This window comes from Antechinus flavipes, chromosome 4, assembly GCF_016432865.1.
Source record: "Antechinus flavipes isolate AdamAnt ecotype Samford, QLD, Australia chromosome 4, AdamAnt_v2, whole genome shotgun sequence".
Lineage (NCBI taxonomy): Eukaryota > Metazoa > Chordata > Mammalia > Dasyuromorphia > Dasyuridae > Antechinus > Antechinus flavipes.
The window spans coordinates 440,390,647-440,409,846 of NC_067401.1; the positions used below are offsets into that span (position 1 = coordinate 440,390,647).

At 36.8% G+C, this 19,200-nt stretch overlaps 1 protein-coding gene across 11 annotated transcripts in view; it reads left to right on the forward strand.

The window, feature by feature from the left end:
• Positions 1-6,102, forward strand: part of ADGRL2 (adhesion G protein-coupled receptor L2) — a 217,652-nt gene extending 211,550 nt beyond the window's left edge. For 3 of the 11 annotated variants that reach the window (XM_051999168.1, XM_051999169.1, XM_051999170.1), the window contains 2 exons: positions 298-426; positions 3,985-6,102. In XM_051999168.1, the coding sequence (XP_051855128.1) occupies positions 298-426; positions 3,985-4,739 (884 nt within the window). In that variant the 3' untranslated portion in view covers positions 4,740-6,102. Of the gene's footprint in view, positions 1-297; positions 427-707; positions 790-1,404; positions 3,260-3,984 lie in introns of all 11 variants that reach the window. The other 8 variants (XM_051999171.1, XM_051999172.1, XM_051999173.1 and 5 more) reach the window with 4 other exon arrangements.
• The last annotated feature ends 13,098 nt before the right edge of the window (positions 6,103-19,200 follow it).

The window sequence follows — 19,200 nt, forward strand, 5'->3', positions numbered from 1 at the left end:
TACCACACTTGGAATTAGTGAGACCAGGCTTGGGTTCAAGATCCATTTCTTAAATTCACTTAATTTTTCAAGTCAATTAAAATCTCTGTGTTTCTTCATCTATTAAATTGAGGACTCAAATGCCTCCAGAACCTATGTTGTTGATACATAAGCTAATGAGTGCGAAGCATTTTGCCAACTTCCAAGTACTATATAAGTAATTGTTAATATTTATCAATATGGAAAAATGTTTTAATGAAGTTGTCTGGCCAAAATAAGAGAACTGATGTGTATTTTTTTTCTGTTTCTTTGCTTTAGGGATGACTGGCAATTACCTACTAACAAACCCTCTTCTTCGACCCCACGGCACTAACAATCCCTATAACACATTGCTCGCTGAAACAGTTGTATGTAATGCCCCCTCTGCTCCTGTATTTAACTCACCAGGTGTGCTTATACTTACTGAATAAAACTAGTTGATTTTTTTTGTTTTGTTTTGTTTTGTTTTGTTTTTTTTGCACCTAAATGAAAACTTCCTTTCTTGCTCTTTCCCCCCCTTTCTGAGATAGAAACTCGAGTTTTCATATCCTTAGAATGCATTCTGAATTTTTGAGTCTTGAGAAACATTTATGGTATTGCCTGTGCCAGGCTTCTAAAACTGCACTATATTATAGTAATGCCTGAGTCATAGGAATATTTACCAATCCTTATCCATGTTTTTAACGCAGGTGGCATAAATCTTAATATACTATTACAGGACTGACATCACATGGTCCGAGAGCCCATCTTCAAGATATATATCACTTAGAGGTATCATGTCTATGTAATATAAGGTTCAGTTGACTCTAAAGCTTGCTGAGAAAAATCTGCTTATGGAGCTGAGTAGATGATAAAGGCAATTTGGATGCCTATGTGTGGGAAACCACATCCGGCATTGAGGATAAACAAACTATAGTATAGTGCAGCTTTATGTTAGTTTTTGTTGTTGCTGTTTTGTTAATGTTGATGTTACTGTTGTTTTCCTTAGGAAAACTTTTCTTTTCTTTTTTTTTTTTTTTGTTTGTTTGTTTTGTTTTGTTCTGTTTTTTTTGCTGAAAGTTAATATTAGAGCAGTTTAGATGTACTTGGGGTGGAGGTGGTGGGATTGTTACTAACTCACATTCTGTTATTACTATATTTCCAGTAATTGCTTTTTTCTAACTTACAGAATAGGCCATAACTTTAATATGTTTAGTCAGGATTTTGTGGGAAGTTAACAGCATAATTGCAATTAGTATGATGTAATCTTGATTCAAGCCTAATGTTTGCTGATGTAGAAAACACAAAACTTTGTTTCCGTTTTTTCTTTCAAGTTGCTTTTTGAACTTAACTGCAGTTTCTATTTTCATTCTCTTGTTTTCTTACTTTCCTTACGCTTTCCTCTAGCAACCTACAGAGAGACAAGTATGGGAGTAAAACTTAACTTTGCCTATCAAATGTAAATTTTTTCAGCATGATTTTTAATGGGCACAATTAAAACATAACTAGCAGTCATGAAGTAGACTCAGCGGGCAAGTGGTTCACAATTTGCAACTAAAAATGATCCCAAATTCAAACAGTACTACTGTACTGTACTGCCTTTTTCTTAATAATATAAAAGGTCTGTAGCAAATGCTGATGATAATTGAGTATATTCAATGCTGAAATAATTTGCTGCTTAAAACTGAAGTACCGCCAAGCCAAAAAATGTTTAATAATTTACTTATCATTTCTATATTCCCACAGTAATCTTGCTACAGGCTATGGAAAAGACTTCAAGTGAATTACCTGAACTCGGGCAGAAAATGTTGCCTCTTCAAAACCAGTCAAAATGTGCTTAAATCTGCAGTATATCATAGAAAACATCTCCTGTATGATCCAGCTTAATAATGTATCTATTTAGCAGAGATGAAAAGAAAAAAAAAATGTGAAAAGAAAAGGCCTCCCTAGAGGAAATGAACACACTGGCATGTGGTCCATGTGTCACTCATCACTTATGAATGCCACATGCCTTAGTATTGGTAAATCTATTTTAGGAAAATTTAATTTAAAGTATACATGAAATTTCCAAACTAAGGAAATCTGCTAATCAAAACTAAAAATGGGCAGTTAGGTTGCCTATTCTCACATTTTTGAATTTATATTTGGATCATGCAATTATGTAGAATTATTTGCAAATTTTTCTAATGTTAACATCAGGCCATAGTATTCAAAACCAAAAGAAACTTAATCCCTGTTGTCCTCCCAGGTCTTCTATTAACAACAGTGGAAAGACCCTTTTCATGAAAGAAATGTTGAGTTTTCTAGGATAATCTGCAGCTTTAAGAGTAGAAAGAGGGCCAAAAAAACAAAAAAAAAAAACACCTAATTTTTTTCTTATCAATTAAAGATATTTCTTATACTCCTCCAAGCCTTGCATATAATGCAGCAGCCTCTCACAGTGGTCAGTTTCATTCCAATAACATCACTTCATTTTTTTTTTTCCAGACATATATGTAGCCAAGTGATTTTCTAGGAATTGATACAATAATAATCTAGGTTCCATGGTGCAGACTTTTCAGTTTGTTTCTCTCCCCCCATCTTCCCCCCCAAAAAAAAATTTTTTTTTTTCTTCTGTTTCTTTGCCTGGGAAGCACTGTGATGTCTTAGTTTACATGTTTACGTGTCTGTAGAGAAAATAAAACTCTTATCCAATAAGAGCATGTTGCCATAATTTTTCTTTTTTCCTTTTAAACCTCTTTTCATATCTTCAGCAAACTTACCCAATCTGTCATTCTTTCAGAAGCTAAAGTTAGCCAAGGCTGACACCCTTCTCCCATTCCACAGCTGATATTTATTCTTTGGTTTAATTTCTGTGACCCATACTTATAGAAATTCCTAACATTTCTGCATCTGACCTCCATGCCCATGGTATCTGTGGGCCTTACTCTTAATTGCCTTGTGCTGGCTCATTCAGTGCTGTCACTGTGACTGATGCGGACTGCAGGGCTGCAGGCGAACTTTGACCTTTAGAAGCCTGAGGCCATTACTAGTAGAGAGAATATTAGTGCCAAAAAAAAAAAAAAAAATTGCATTAAGTGGAAAAAAAAAAAAGGCTGCTATTGCTGGTAATTTAATTTGCTGAACCCTTGCTCTGACTAAGTTGCTGAGAAGCTTAGAAATTCTTCATCATGTTACAATAAATCATTTTACTTTCTTTTATATATCAGCTACTCTTAGGCCAGATAGCCTGAGCAGACAGACATGATGTGAGTTGTCCAAAGTGAGTCATTCCACCTGCTGTCTATCGTGTTGTTGGATGGTGCTTGTGGGCCCTGGTCCCATTAGTGTGAGAGATGGCTGTCCTTGTTTAACATGAATTCTTTGTATTTGTCCATTTTTTTCATTCTTTCCTTTATCTCATCTCCAGAAAAAAAAAAAAAAAGGAAATGTTAGAAACATCGTTAAAGTAGTTGCTTGCAAGTTATGTGGGTTTATGTTGTACATTTGCCTTTGATTTTTTGTATGTGACTTAATCCTTTTTGATTTAGTGTTGTTTAGGACAAATCCTGTCAATTTTATTTTTAGAAACCATGGTGTTGTACTTAAAAACGTAAATGTCACAAAAGAATTGCTTTGCATTACATATGCAAGGGCATGGAGTGAAGAGTTCCTTGGGAAAGGATCAAAGAATTGACACAGAAATTGAACAACTGTTGTTTCCCCTGAAATTGGTTAAGATTCCATTCCATTCCCATCCCCATCTTCCCTGGGAAATCAGTACTATTCCTTAACACCTTTTTCCTATCGCATAAGGGGTACAACGTAGGTTTCCAATGGGAAATGCTGGAAAACTTGTCACTTCTCAAGCATTGGCTTACAAATATAACTTTGTCCTGAACTACATTAAAAAGTCTTGTACAAAAAAAAAACAAAAACAAAAACAAAAGTCTCCTAGGAAGTAGGACGCCACCCGTTAACCCCCCAAATCTCCCTTTTCTCTTCCAGGACATTCACTGAACAATGCCAGGGATACAAGTGCTATGGATACTCTACCGCTAAATGGTAACTTCAATAACAGCTACTCACTGCGTAACGGGGACTACAGTGAGAGTGTGCAAGTTGTAGATTGTGGACTCAGCCTGAATGATACTGCTTTTGAGAAAATGATCATTTCAGAATTAGTGCACAACAACTTGAGAGGCAGCGGGAAGAACCACAACCTGGAGCGCTCGCTCCCCGCCAAGCCCGTGATCGGAGGCAGCAGCAGTGAAGATGACGCGATCGTGGCCGACGCCTCATCTTTAATGCACAGCGACACCCCGGGGCTGGAGCTCCACCACCGGGAACTCGAGGCTCCTCTCATCCCCCAGCGGACTCACTCCCTTCTGTACCAACCGCAGAAGAAGGTGAACACCGAAGGGACTGACAGCTATGTCTCGCAGCTGACAGCCGACACGGAGGACCACCTGCAGTCCCCCAACAGAGACTCTCTTTACACAAGCATGCCCAACCTCAGAGACTCTCCGTACCCCGAGAGCAGCCCCGACGTGGAGGAGGACCTGTCCCCTTCCAGGAGGAGCGAGAACGAGGACATTTACTACAAAAGCATGCCAAATCTGGGAGCTGGCCACCAGCTTCAAATGTACTATCAGATCAGCAGGGGAAACAGTGATGGTTATATCATTCCCATCAACAAAGAGGGCTGTATCCCGGAGGGAGACGTCAGGGAAGGACAAATGCAATTAGTCACCAGTCTTTAGTAGTAGAGCAAAGAAACGCCAAGGGCCACATGCAAGTATTTAAAAAAAGAAAAAGGAAAAAAACAGACTCGGTTGGCCCTGTTTCCGCCTCCTTCCCATCTGCTTGAAGAGACAGCCCTGTGATTCTCCGGTGAGAGAGATTACTGGACCTTGCAGTTCTGTGAATTTTTATATAACATACAAAAAAAAAAATAAAATAAAAAAAACTTTGTATATACACAGAGTATACTAAAATGAATTATTTGTTAACAAAGAAAAGAGATACCAACGAGGTATTTTAAAGATTTCTTCTGCTGCTGAGTTCATAGAAATTGCGAAAGAAGCGAATCAAATCTCCCCCAGCCATTTTACTTGCAGCAGTCTCTCTGAACTAACTTTGTAAATATGGCTGCACCATTTTTGTAGGCCTGCATTGTATTATATACAAGGCGTAGGCTTTAAAATCCTGTGGGACAAATTTACTGTACCTTACTGTTTCTGACGAGACTTGGAAAAGCAGGAGAGAGATTCTGCATTCGCGTGCAGTCCACTGCAAATCTTTCCCATTAAGGCAAAGATTGAAAACATGTCTAACCACTAGCAATCAAGCCACAGGCCTTATTTCATATATTTCCTCAACTGTACAATGAACTGTTCTCATGAGAAAAAAAATAATGGCTAAAGAAATTATATTTTGTTCTATTGCTAGGGTAAAATGAAATACATTTGTGTCCAACTGAAATATAATTGTCATTAAAAATAATTTTAAAGAGTTTGGAGAAAATATTGTGAAAAGCTCTTGGTTGCACATATGTTATAAAATGTTTTTCTTACACTTTGTCATAATAGTATGTTTAAAAAAAAAGACAAGTTCTACTCATTTTCACTTATTTTCCACTGTAAACAGTGTTCTGCTTTGACAAGTTAGTCTTTATTCTTACATTTAAATTTCTTATTGCCAAAAGAACATATTTTATGGGGAGAAATCTCTTTGAAGCCAGTTATGCCATGCCTTGCACAAATTTGGTGAAATCTAGGAAAAAAAAAGATTGTATGTCATTCCTCTGTTCATTCTTGCACAGGGGGCAGAGAGGGCACTGGACACTTCTCACAAACTTTCTAGTGAACAAAAGGTGCCTGTCCTTTTTTAAAAAAAAAAAAGAAAAGAAAACATAAATATTACTCTTCCATATTCCTTCTGCCTATATTTAGTAATTAATTTATTTTATGATAAAGTTCTAATGAAAATGTAAATTGTTTCAGCAAAATTCTGCTTTTCTTTTCATCCTTTTGTGTAAACCTGTTAATAATGAGCCCGTCACTAATATCCAATGTAAAGTTTAACACCTGTTTGACAGTAAATAAATGTGAATTTTTTCAAGTAGTTAATGTGCATTATTATGTATCATATATAATTGGCATTAATTAACACACTGGCCCATTTTTTAAAAAAGTCCTTGATTTGAGTATTATTCGTTCATGAGTTTTCCTATATCAGTAAAGTTGACATGATTTCAGCTGCTTATATGGTAACCTAGAAGCTAATGTGTTTTTCTGTTCTCGTCGTCACTAAAAATGACTCAAATCAATTCTATTTGGAAAAATTACTATATGCACTTGCATTTACATGACTGTTTTTTGTTGTTGTTTTTTTTTTTTTTAAACTGGACTCAGCACCAATACTAAAAAGATGAGTTATAAACTCAACATTTGGGTGTCTGGAATTGTCATTCTTAAAATATAAAATTATCAGCAATGAAGAAGAGGAATTCTTTAAACAAACTTTTAAAGTCTCAGCATTCTATGGGTGCAGTTCTGCTATGATGGAAACAATGTCATTCACAAGTTCAACAATTACATAATTGAATCTCAGCAATAAAGGTTTTTTCCTGACTAATACTGTGAGCATTTAGACTGAATTCCTCTCAAACTAAAGAGCCTTTAGTCCTTCCACTAACTTAAAAACCAATTATCAGAGAGGAGAGGATCTGCCTTAGGCATTTAAAAAAGAGTAAATGAGAAGGTAGAAGTCGGGAAGGCCCAAGTTCATATACTGCCTTTGACACATAATTCTCTGATGCTGGACCAATCCCAATCACTGAGCCCCATGCAACTTTTTAAGATTACAAATTGTATTAACAATTCCCCATCTATACTACTAGAGGTAGTTTCATCATAGAATTCTCTATACCAATGAAATAAAGGGTCTATCCCCCTCACTCATATCTTTTCCCAAAATGAGAGAATATGAAATAGGTACATGTGCATATCTATATATATATCTACATGTGGATATATCTTGGTAGGCATTCATATATGCTGGAATATTTTAAATGAGTATGTTAAATATTAAGATAGAATTAATTTTATAAAAGGAAAATTGTGTTATTGTTAATTATATCAATGTCTCAAAAGAATTAGATACAAAAAAGAATGAAGAAACATTTCATATTTAGTTTTCATGTTTAAATTTAGTGGAACTTCCTTTTCTCAAAACATTGAGTATTTTTTTCCCATGTCAGTTTCATTTGTGGATTTCCTGCTTTTTAAAAAATAGTTAACAAAGGTCATAAAGTTGCATGATCAAACATTTTTATTCTTTTTTTTTTAAAAAATGTGTTTTGTTTTTCTTTAATAGCCTGGAGCTCTCATAGTGTCATACTGTTTTCCATCAGTTCTCTAATGCTAACCAGGGTTAGATTGGGTCAGTAATAAATTAGAGAACTGCAAGGTTAAAAAAAAAAAAGTTTTCAAGAAGCAATTTTGATTATTCAATCAGCAACATGTTTTTCCCCCTGCTAAGTCAATTCAGAGGATGTCATGAAAAATTACTAAGCTACTTGATTTTGCTACCTCTTAGTTGGAATTTAGTAGTGCCTATAAGAATAAAACTAATAATGCACATTTAAATGCATTAAGGTATATGGGCCACTTTCTTCAAAATCTATAGTCACTGTGGACATATTGATGGAGAATGGTAGCCAAAAAAAGATTCTGCATGTTTAAATTATAACAAGCAGGAACACTATCCACATTGTTTTCATAACAGTTGTGGGAGATTAGTGTAGACAGCACTCACTATATGATTTTAATAAATTTCTCCCTAAGTTCTATCCAAGAAGAGCTTCTTAAGCACAAAATTGTTGACATACTGGCTGTGTTTCAATATCGATTTTAATTCCAGTTGGCATCCCACTTGCAATTTGATCCATGTAGTCTTTATATAAAAAGGTAATCCTCACATCTTGGGATCCATCATCCCGTTATGTCTGTGATATTCTAGAAAATTACAGTATTATATTTACCCAAGGACAGTTGGTGGTGGTGGGAAAACCATAAGTATTGTCCTCTTGGGATCTCCAGAATTCAGCTTAGAAGACTGTCCTGGTTTAAAAGGGGAAAAATTAAGCTTGGTTTATTTTGTACTCTTTGCAAACCTTCCAACTTATAAACTGGTTTTTGACCTTTGTATTGTTACTCCCTCTGTTGGATGAAGAAGGGTCTTCATCTCACAAACAGTTGTACACCACAATTGAAAATGTAGAAAATTTTCCTGATGGATTACTTGAATATGTATTGTCAACTCTAATGCTTAGACCAATTGAGTATTATGTACTCCAAATGGAATCGAAAGATAGTTTTCTCTAATGTTATAGTTTTCATAAAACATTTATTGTGTGTCTGTATAGGGCAAAAATGCAATTAAAATATGTAAGGACCAAAACCAGAAGCTTTTGAACATTGTGAACTCGGCGTCGGAAAAATGGGTTTATATTGGCAGTGGTTTGTGGGCTATTCCAAAATGATTCTATTTGCTTTTGTAAATCAGAAGCGATTTTTCCTAAAACTATCTTTGTCCATCCTTCCACCTCTCCCCTTAAAACTTGGTAACAGTTTTTACATAATAGGAAAAATGATTTCCTCTATGAAACCTTTTGTTCAGCATTTCAGTTGGGCATGTCAATGCAGTTAATTAACTACTTCAGTTTCAAAGTCTGAAAATTTTCCTCAAACTACCCATTTTCTTTGTTAGTAATATTTTTTATTCTAAAGTCAGTGTTCTTGTCTACCATTTTCTTAGTAATATTTTATTCTAAAGTCAGTGTTCTTGTCTACCCGTTTTCTTTGTTAATATTTTTTATTCTAAAGTCATTGTTCTTGATCTATAATTATGACTATTCTAAGAACAAAATAATGAAATGTTATTTTGGATCCAAAACATTTCCTTTTTCCATGATGCCATTGCATTAACCTCAGCCCTTTCTGTGGAAATTAACTGGCATATGGGGCACAGGTCATCAGACTGGAGGGCCAGATGAAGTCAGTCTGATTGCTGGCCGGCCAGAATACTGTGTGACTGCTTGGAGCCAGCCAGTCAGCAATGAAGGGCCAGGAGTACCCCCTACCCAGTAGGAAATACATTGGTCTTGACAGTGTCTCCTTGCATTAGAGCTGGAGAATGAGAGTGCAGGGAAGGAGGAGTGAGTGTGCAGATTACTTCGTGACAGGTTCAATCGGGATGCAGATTGGCTGAGTGGAGACTGTTTCTTGCAGGCTCATCATAGTTCTTTCTCAGCGAGAATGGATGCAAAAATGACATGGACTCAGTGCCCAGCCTCCGTTACTTGCAGTGTTTATGCATGGCATTCCTTGCCTGGCATCTTTACTTTGTGCTTATCAGTAGTGAATTATTCCAAAAATATTATGGGACTGATGTGAAGTCTTGGAATTTTTCCAAGTTCATTTGAAGGCACTTTGGCCCCACTTTCATGGTCTGAGTAACATCTCTCTGTCATCCCCCATTAATAATCTGCTGCAAGGGCACTGTGTAATTAGGCTAATTAAATGTGCTCTAAGCATTTTTTTCCCCCTGAATATTGGCCATAGACTGCTCCTCATCTCTAATAAGGCTTCTCTGGGGTCTCCAACCTTTTACTTATGGCATTGCCATTTATCAAGCTTATAGTTTTAGAGAAACATGAAATCTCAAAGCTAGAAGGGAATTCCAAAATCGATTAGTCCAGGACTCTCATTTTAAAGAAGTGTAGATTGAGGCTCAGAAAAATGAAGTCACTTATGGAAGGTCATCCAATCTTGAATCCAGTTGTCCTAGATGTCCATAGAATAAAAGCTTTATGAGGGCAGGAATGGTTTGAATTAGAATTTGTTTAACCCTGGACCAGCTCAATACCTTGCATAAAATAGACTTTTCAGTAAAAATTAGTTTAATTGAATTGAGCTTTTCATCAACATTGTTGAACTACATTGATAGCTTGTGGCTGGTGTGATTTTTTTCAATATAATCCAGAGGTTAGGGATCTAATGGTCTTTTGTATAGCAGAGAACATGGCACACAGTAGGTACTCAGTGAACCCTAATTGATTGACTCATTTCAGTCCACTCTATCAGATGGCACCATCATTTTTGGTGGTTAAATATTGCTTAAAATTAAGAAAATGAAATCTTGTGAAGTTACATGTCTTTTTATTAATAACTGATGAAATGAAGAGGCTGAGAGCACAATTCCTAGACCTCTGCAATCTTAGATTTCCAGTTTAATAAAGTCATTGGAGTTAATTATTATGTAATTTAGGTTATGGGAGAATTTTATATAGCCATATCTATGTATCTATAGATATTGAAGTCTTGAAGCTTGAGTGAGATTCATATCTATATCTATATCTGGATGAATCCCACTGAAGCCTCACGGATGAAATCACAGAATGTTAAAGCTGAAAGGGATCTTTAAAATCACCTAGTTCAACCCTCTGGTTTTACAGATGATAAAAATGAGAGGTGAAGTCCCATTTACGATGTAGGAAACATTGGGGATTCACCATCAGAAAGCAGTGTTTGGCCAGAATAATAATAGCCAACAATTTTTGGAGCATCTGCCTCAGTATTCCCCTGGTACACATATTTTCACTTCTGTCCCACAATTGTACAGTGACATAGTTGGGAAATGAAGCTTGATATTTGTATTTGTAACAGCCAAAGTATCTTATTTCATTATATGGACTGCCTCTATATCTTGCAAACCAAATCATGCGGTGTCCATACAGATTAAAGGCATGGGCTGGAATGAGCCATTTCTAATGGGTCTCCTGAAATGTCTCACTAAAGAAAAAGCTGATTTATTGATAAGGGCTTCTAATGAGATATAAAGTGAGTGAGTGGATAAAGTGCTCGATTTTAAAACTTAAACACCTGAGTTTAAACTCTCCCCGAGACACTTGTTAGCTGTATGCCCCTGACTAAGCTCTTCCCACTCCAGGACCCACTTTCCCTTCAGCTGGGAAAGAAATTTTTCTGAAGGGTGATTCTGGTAATACCACCCCCTTCTGAGCTCTAGGGACTCATCATTTGCAGGATGAGCTCTTTTTTGGCATCTCAAGCTCTTTATAATGTAGCTTCTTTCTACTTTTTCAGTCTTTTTACATTTTAGTTCTCTGCACATATAATCCCACAATTCTTGTCTTGCTGTTCCTCAAACATGATGCTAACCTCTGCATCTCTGTATTGGCTGACTCCCATGATGAAATTTATGATTATCTTTTCTCTATCTTTAAGCTTTCTTACTTCTTCCAGTCTCAGCTCAATGCCATCTGCTGTGGGAGACCTTTCTAGGACTGACCTATCCCCTTTCTTCACTAGTGCCTTCCTCTCTCAGATTACTTCCCAAATATTCTGAAATTATCTTGTATATAGCTAGTTACTTATGTTTCTATTAGAGCACAAGCATCTTGAAGAGAGAGATTCCTTCCTGATGGTGATTTATTTGTTTGTTTTGTTTTTTCTTTATATCCCTGGTGTTTAGCACTTGATAAGAAAGTTCTTAATAAATGCTTGTTGCTGACAACTGATTGAAGCAACTTCCTTGAGTTTCACTTTCTTCATAGGTTCAATTGGTATAATAATTATAATACTTTATAGAGAGATCAGATGAAATCCTGTAAGGAAAGTGCTTTCCAAATCATAAAGCTGTACATAAATGTCAGTTGTAAACATCATAATCAACATTTTTTTAAAGTGTTCCAGGTCGCTTGAATTGAATCCAAGAGGCAAATATGACTGTACTCTTTGGGTATTAGATCAGAATACCAATCATCTCATAAAACATTCTCTATTGCCTCCCTGGAACATTCACCAGGGGTATTCTAAAAACAGAATGGATAAAAGATTACTTGTTCCAGATTACAAAAATTGTCAGTTGATTCTTGTAAGTATCTCAGCTCAATTACATTTTTACCCTTATCATCTATCTTACTCAACTTTTCTAGGCCTTAATTTCATCACCTTCTTCAAGGTGGCCCATAAGGTGTCTTCCAATTCTAATTTTATAATCTTAATTCACAAAACACTCCATATGGGAAGTGGAGAAATTCCCATAATCCTTATTCCCATCCTTTCTTGGGAGTGGAAGCAAAGGGAATTTTGGCAAGTTCTAAAGATCTAGAGTGAAAAAACAGGACAAATGAACCAATGGTACATGAGACTTTTGGCTTATGATACAAATTTTTTATACATATGTTGTGTCCCCTAACACAATATAAAATCTTTGAGATCATTTTTTTTACTTTTTGTTTTATTTTTCTCTTCTTCCTTTCCTCCCTCCCTTTCTTTTCTCATTTCTTTATTTTCTTCTTCCTTGCTTCCTTCCTTTTTTTTCTCATCCTTCCTTTCCTTTTCTCTTTCTTTCCTTCCTTTTTTTCTTTCTGTGTCTTTTACTTTCTCTTATCTTTGTATTTGCTAGTGAGAACAGAGATCTAGACAATAGGATGCAGAAAAATTCAAGAAAGAGAAGAATGCTTTTGGCTGGAGAAGAGATTAGGCCATGTAACATGGAAGAGGTGGTATCTGATCTGAACTTTGAATGGAACTAATGATTCTGATAATCAAAGAAAAGGAAGGTGTGCATTCCAGGCCTTGAATAGCTTGGGCAAACACATCAGGAATGAGAGATGAAATATTGAGTTGGGAGAAGGCTACTGATCTGACTTGTCAAAAACATTGTGTGAAGAAGAATGTTGTGAAATAAGATTGGATAAGTAGATTGAAGCCACTTTTTTGTAGTGTCTTAAATGCTAAGCTATCATGCTTGTATTTTATCCTAGAGGCAATAAGGGAACCACTACAGGTCTAGGAGGCTGAGGAGTAACATGATCATACTTGTGCTGTAGGAAAATTATTTTGACAACCATGTGAAGGATGAATTGCTGAGGATAGATACTGAAAGCAGTAAAACCAATTAGGAACATAACTTAAAAATCCAGGTGAAGGGTAATGAGAACTTGAACTCATATGAACTCACCTGAAGCCCAGGTGTGTGGTGGCAGCATGACAGAGAGAAAAAAAATCAGTTGCAAGAAATATCATCAAGGACTTTGATGATTGACAAGAATTTGCATCTGATTGGTGCCAGAGGCTTGAGGGCATAGATAAGGAAGAGATGGAATCAAAGTTGATTCCAAGATTTCCAGCCAAAATGACAGAGGAGCAATAATAGAAATAGGGAAGTTAAGAAGAAGGAAGAAGATGAAAAGTTCAGTTTAGGACACATTGACTATAATGTGCCAGTGAAACTTCGAAATAGAACTATTCAGAGGGCAGTTGGAGATGGAAGAGTTTCCATCAAGCAAGCATCTTTTAAGCACCTTCTTTTTGTGGGTCTTGCACTGTCTTAGGTGCGTGGTGGGAATATAAAGACAAAATGGATTCTCCCTTCACTAGACCCTGTTTGGTAGCTTTTAATCTTAAAAAGTTGGAGGGGGAAGAATATGTACATATATGAGTGCCTATCTATAAGTAAGACTTCACAATTCAAATAGAAAGTACTCTTAGAGAGAAAGATACAAGAAAAAGAGGGGATCAGGGAAGATCTTGCTCTGTAAATTATATGGGAAACCAGAGATTCCAAGAATGAGAGATGAGGAAAAAGAGTGTTCTGACCATAGGATGGAGTTACTGCTTAGCCATCAATATGGTGGAGGGAGTAGCCATCATTATACAGTACCATAAGGAGTATACAGGAGAAATATACGGACAGGAAAGATAAAGAGAGATCAGGTTAAAAAGCCACACAGAGCAGTTTCTATTTGAGCCTAGAGGTAATGAGAAAGTACTGGAATTATTGAGTAGAGGGATAACATGATCAAACCTGTACTTTAGGAAAATCACTTTGGCAGCTGAGTAAAGGATAGATTGGAGCACAGGGCCTTGAGGTAGGGAGACCATCCAGCAGACTATTGCAATAGACCAGATGGGAATCTGCCCCACTGGTCTGGCTATGGGAATAGAGAGAAGGCGACTTATAAAAAGGATGTTATAAAGGAAAAAATGACAATAATTGGCAATAATTTGCACAATCTGCATGGATCAAGAAGCTCAACCCGTCTTTGGGTAACCAATCTTTAATTTCTAATGATGATTACCTGATCTTGAATCAATACTGTAAGACACTCTATTTCTATAAACAAATATACTATATCAACTTATTCTTATAGTTATAATGGCTTCACCTACTTTTCCATACATATTAAAGGGAAAGTGGAACTCACTTTCTTCTCACAGGCAATAAGAGAACTTGGAACTCAGTAGGCAGTGATGGTTATGGTGAAACCAAAAGCCACATAGGAATCAAACTGAGCTTGACTCACTGTCTCCAATTTATGCTTCCTGCTGGCTAAGAGTGAGCTAGCACTAAGAAGCCTGATACATGTCTCAGGGTAAAAATCCATTTACCAGCTGCCAACTTTTGATGTACCAGAGATCAAAGAAAGCACCCGAATCTCACCTTCTTATGGGAGTAGGGTGGTTCCTTCCAGCACAGGCTTACAAAATTATGGTTCTTTCTTTATGACAAATACAAGGTTGGAGTTTATAGTCCAGAAATATGGTACACATTTTAGAGATGAGGAAGCTCTGATCCTCCAAAGTGACGTGGCTCATCCATGATCATGTTGCTACCAAGGGTTTTCTGTGAGATGTGATCCCAGGTCTCATGCAACTTCTCTGTAGGAGAAGGGTCTGGAACAGACCCTTGCATATAGTGGACATTGACAGGGGGAAGGAAGGGAAAAGGGGAAAGGAAGGAAATTTTTGACAAGGATATTTTCAGAGTGAGGGAATTATACAATTGTGATGCAGTATTGTGTGTGTGTGTGTGTGTTTCAAACAAATTCCTTGGGCTCTCTCAGTACTTTGAGAGCAGGTTGGCCTGCCCTGCCTCAAGGTGAGACAGTGTTCTGTGCTGCTCCTCGTTACAGTGGTCGTGTTCTAATTACATGCCTCCTTGATTATTGTTCTGCAGATTGATTAGCACCATATTCAAGGCATTTGTAGATCATAGTTCCTGGACACTTCAGTGTGTTAGTAAATCAAGTATGATTTATCCCCCGAATTATTGGTTAGGGACTGCTTCTTTTTTTAATGCATGTTCTCTCTAGCTTATCATTTTAATTAGCACTTGCTACCAGTTCACACTGGGAATGGTGATGATTGTCACTCGGCACTGATGCGGAGCCCCGGCTTGTAATGCTGCTTTGACTTTTGAATTCACATCCTAATGTCAGTTTTAGTTGTACCGTTTGGGGAAATGCAGAATTAAAGGGATAGCGCTTCAGTCAATTGACTAGGCAAAGAAAGCCCGATTTGCTATAATCTGCCCTCTGGCTCCCCCATCCCTCTCTTTCCAAAAATGTTTTCTATTGATAGGTTTTCACATCACCTACTTTCTCCTTGTGTCCTTCCCCGCACCCCTTCTGAGAGCCACATCTTATATCAAATAAGAAAAAAGAGAAAACAGCAGAATTCAGAAAATCTATGTCAAAAATTTGACTATATATGCATACTTTTGACTCATAATCCCTCACTTTTACAAAGAAAGGTCTCTCAGACATATTAGTGTGTGCACACTACATATATATATTTATATATATGTACATATATATACACACATACATACATTCATATATATAGAGAGAGAAAGACAGAGACAGAAAGATAGAGAGAGGGGTAATAAGTCTCTTAGAAGTGCCTTCATACACTATGATCCAATTGGAGGCATTACATCCCCATCCCTAAGAAAGGGTATCACCTCATATGGAGCAGCATTCATTTGAGGAATGAGAATTCCTTTATGGATCCATCCTATTACCTGTCCCTCAGAGCCAGAATCAGTAATTCTCTGGTCAGGGCAACAAATCGACTTTTCAGAGAATTGAGTTGTAAATGAGAGAGACTTTAGGGCCATTTGCTTTGGAGGAGAAACTCTAGATACTCCTTAGTGGGATCAAGAGAGGGCATCTGGATCAGTTGGAAGATTACTGCTCAGGGTATTATCTCCAGAGAAAGAGAGGAGCCAACCTGCTCTGAAGTACAATGCTACAGTGCTGGGGGAAGAGTTTCATCTGGAAACTCCCTGTTTTAACCCTTGTTGATAATATGATACTACACTTGGTTATTTCTACCTGCTGATAACATATAAGAGCCATCAGCACCTCTAAAATTTTGCACCTAGGAGAAAGCCTTGATTGCCTCACCTTAGTTATGGCTCTGTTGTGTTTTCTTCAGGAGAAAATGGAAACAAATTGTTACAATTGTTATTGTCTTATAATAAGAGAAAATATGAAGTTTTGAAAACACTGTATTGGTTCATACTATCGCATATTCTTCCTCCCTGCCACTCAAGGTTAGACACTGGCTTTGTAGGATTATAGACTGACAAGCAGGATACTGATTCAAGTCAAAGGACTTGAGTTCCAATTCTACTTCTAAAATGGTGTGTTCTTGAACAAGTAATTTAATTTCTGTAGCCCGAGTTTCCTCCTCTGTAAAATGAAAAGTTTGGAATAAATGACCTTAAGAGTTTTGTTTTTTTTTTTTCATCCTAAATCTATGAAGTGGTAACCTCTTCCCCTTCACATCAAGGGAGATAAACAGAAAGCCAAGAATGTCTATCATATTTCCCAAGTTCCCCCAGGTATTTTTCTCTCTCTTGGCTCCTGAAAATGCATGTGTGTGGGGAAAAAGAAATAATAAACTTAGTCTGTGGTATATAGGGAGCATAAATATCTGCACAAAAAGCCCGACTTTGCTCTCTTATTACTCTATTTCCCCCCAAGATAGCATTTTATTGTTTCTTGAAAGGCCCTGGGATCTTGAACACAGTGATTATATCCCCCAAAATCCTCAAATAGACATTTTCCCCTGTGAAATACAATAGACCTACCCATCTCCGACAAGATTTAGGTTCAAATTTAATCACTCCTTCTCTGAAATTCAAATGGAATCTAATTATTCTCATCCCGACTTACACTGACTAAGGCACTCACAGTGCCACTGAAAGCAGAAATGCAAGAAGGTGAGTAGAGGAAATGAAGAGCTAGGGGGGATTTGACAGAAATTTGGAAGCTGCAGGAAAGTAATATGTTTCATCAAGGTCACCCTTTTTGCTACCTCAAAGGGGCATTTGACCTTAAAATACAATTGTCTGGTAACAAAAAATGGAGAAATTTCACTCCAATTTGGCACTCCTCAGAAATTCTCACATCTTTGGTTTAGCAAGATTTGGTGAAAGAGATTTACTCATGTGAAATGAAAAGGTAATAAAGTGGGTACTCCTTGAGGTTTGTATGTATGATTGTTTTTATTGCCCACTATAGCTAAAATAATAATGATTCATTCATCATTGGATTGGATGATCAGGAAACTATTCTTAAAATTATTCTCAATTGTTCCATAGGTAAGAGACATTATTTTTCCCCCAATACAAAAAGTAGTCTAATAGTGCTATTGTTATTCCAGTGGCATCTATATAATTATTTATTATGAGATGTTTCCACATTTGTATTGAAGCAACTCTTTTTGGTTTTGCGTTTTCCTTAACTTTTAAACTTAAACTTCAACATACTTAATAAATAAACATTTTTTAAGTGGTAGGTACTGTGTAAATCACTGAGGATACAAATATGAAAAAAAAAGAATCCAGTGTCTGCCCTCAAGAACTTATAATCTAATGGGAGAAGGCAAAAAGCCAGAGGGCAGAAGAAAGCCAAAAAGCTAAGGATGGGAGCTCAGGAAGGAGGTACTTAGCCACACTGGGGAAATCAAAGAATTCTAAAATAAGTGCAGCATGGGAAATGAGTTAGTATTTGATGCTTAGAAATAGGAGGAATCTTAGAGATCATTTGGCAATGTGATCCCAGGGAAAGAACACAGGATTTGGAGTCACAAAAGCACAGAATTATAGAGTTTGGGAGTTGGAAAGGGTTTGGCATAGGGTCAACTAGTCCCACCTACACATGAAAAGAATCTGTACTATAACATATCCAAAGAAGGAGAACCCACTGCCTCTCAAAGCAAGTCATTTCACTTGGGAACAGCTGGGAAGATTTTCCTATTGTCTAGCCCAAGTTAGCTATTAGATGGCCCAGTGGACAGAGTGCTGGGTCTAAAGTCAGAAAAACCTGAATTCAAACCTGACCTTGGTCAGTTCCTAGCTGATAACACTGGACAAATCATTTAACCTGTGTTTGCCCCAGTTTTCTCAAGTATAAAATTGGGATCATAAAAGCACCCATCTCGTAAATTGTTGTAAATATCAAATGAGATAATCAAATGTGTAAAGCTTTTAGCACAGTATCTGGCACCTAATAAGTAGTTATTCCTTTCCCTTCCTTATTCTTTCCCTCTTTCAACTTTCACTGATGTTGGTCCTACTTTTTGGGGACTAGCAAAACAGATATAATTCCTGTTTTACACATCAATCTTAAAATACTTGACAATAGCTGTAATGTCAACCTTGACTCTTCTCCAAATTAAACATTCCCATTTCCTTCAAATGACTCTAATATGACATGGACTCAAGTGTTTTCAGTATCCTGATCGTCCCTCCTGTAACACTCACCAGTTTATCAATGGACTTCTTACATGATAGTACCCAGAACTGACCACAATACTCCAGATGAATGCCTTTTTGGATTGCATCCAGCTGTCTTTCAGACTTCTCAGACTGGCTGTCCAGTAGACATCTAACACTCGGCACTCATTATCTTTCCTCTAACTCCCCTTTTACTGCGGAGAGCAACACCATTCCCTCTGTCCTCAGGTTTCCAATCTAGGAGTAATCTTGAACTCCTCACTCTCCCCTCCCACTCTCCTACGTCCAAGCTGTTGCCAAAGCTATCAGTCTTATCTTTGCAATATCTTTTACCTACTCCTTCTTTTCTCTTCTGTCACTACATCCTGGTAAAACTCATCATCTTTTCATCCTGATACAATTCATCATCTTTTCATACCTTGATTAACACAGTAATTGGAATTGTTTTATTTTCTGTCTTCAGAATTTCATTCTTGAGAGTCTCCCATCTCTCCTAAAAATAATATACTTTATTTTATATATTTTAGAATATACATATTATATATATTAGAATATACATTTTATTCTATATAAGTTATATTTATATATTTTAGAAATAATAGC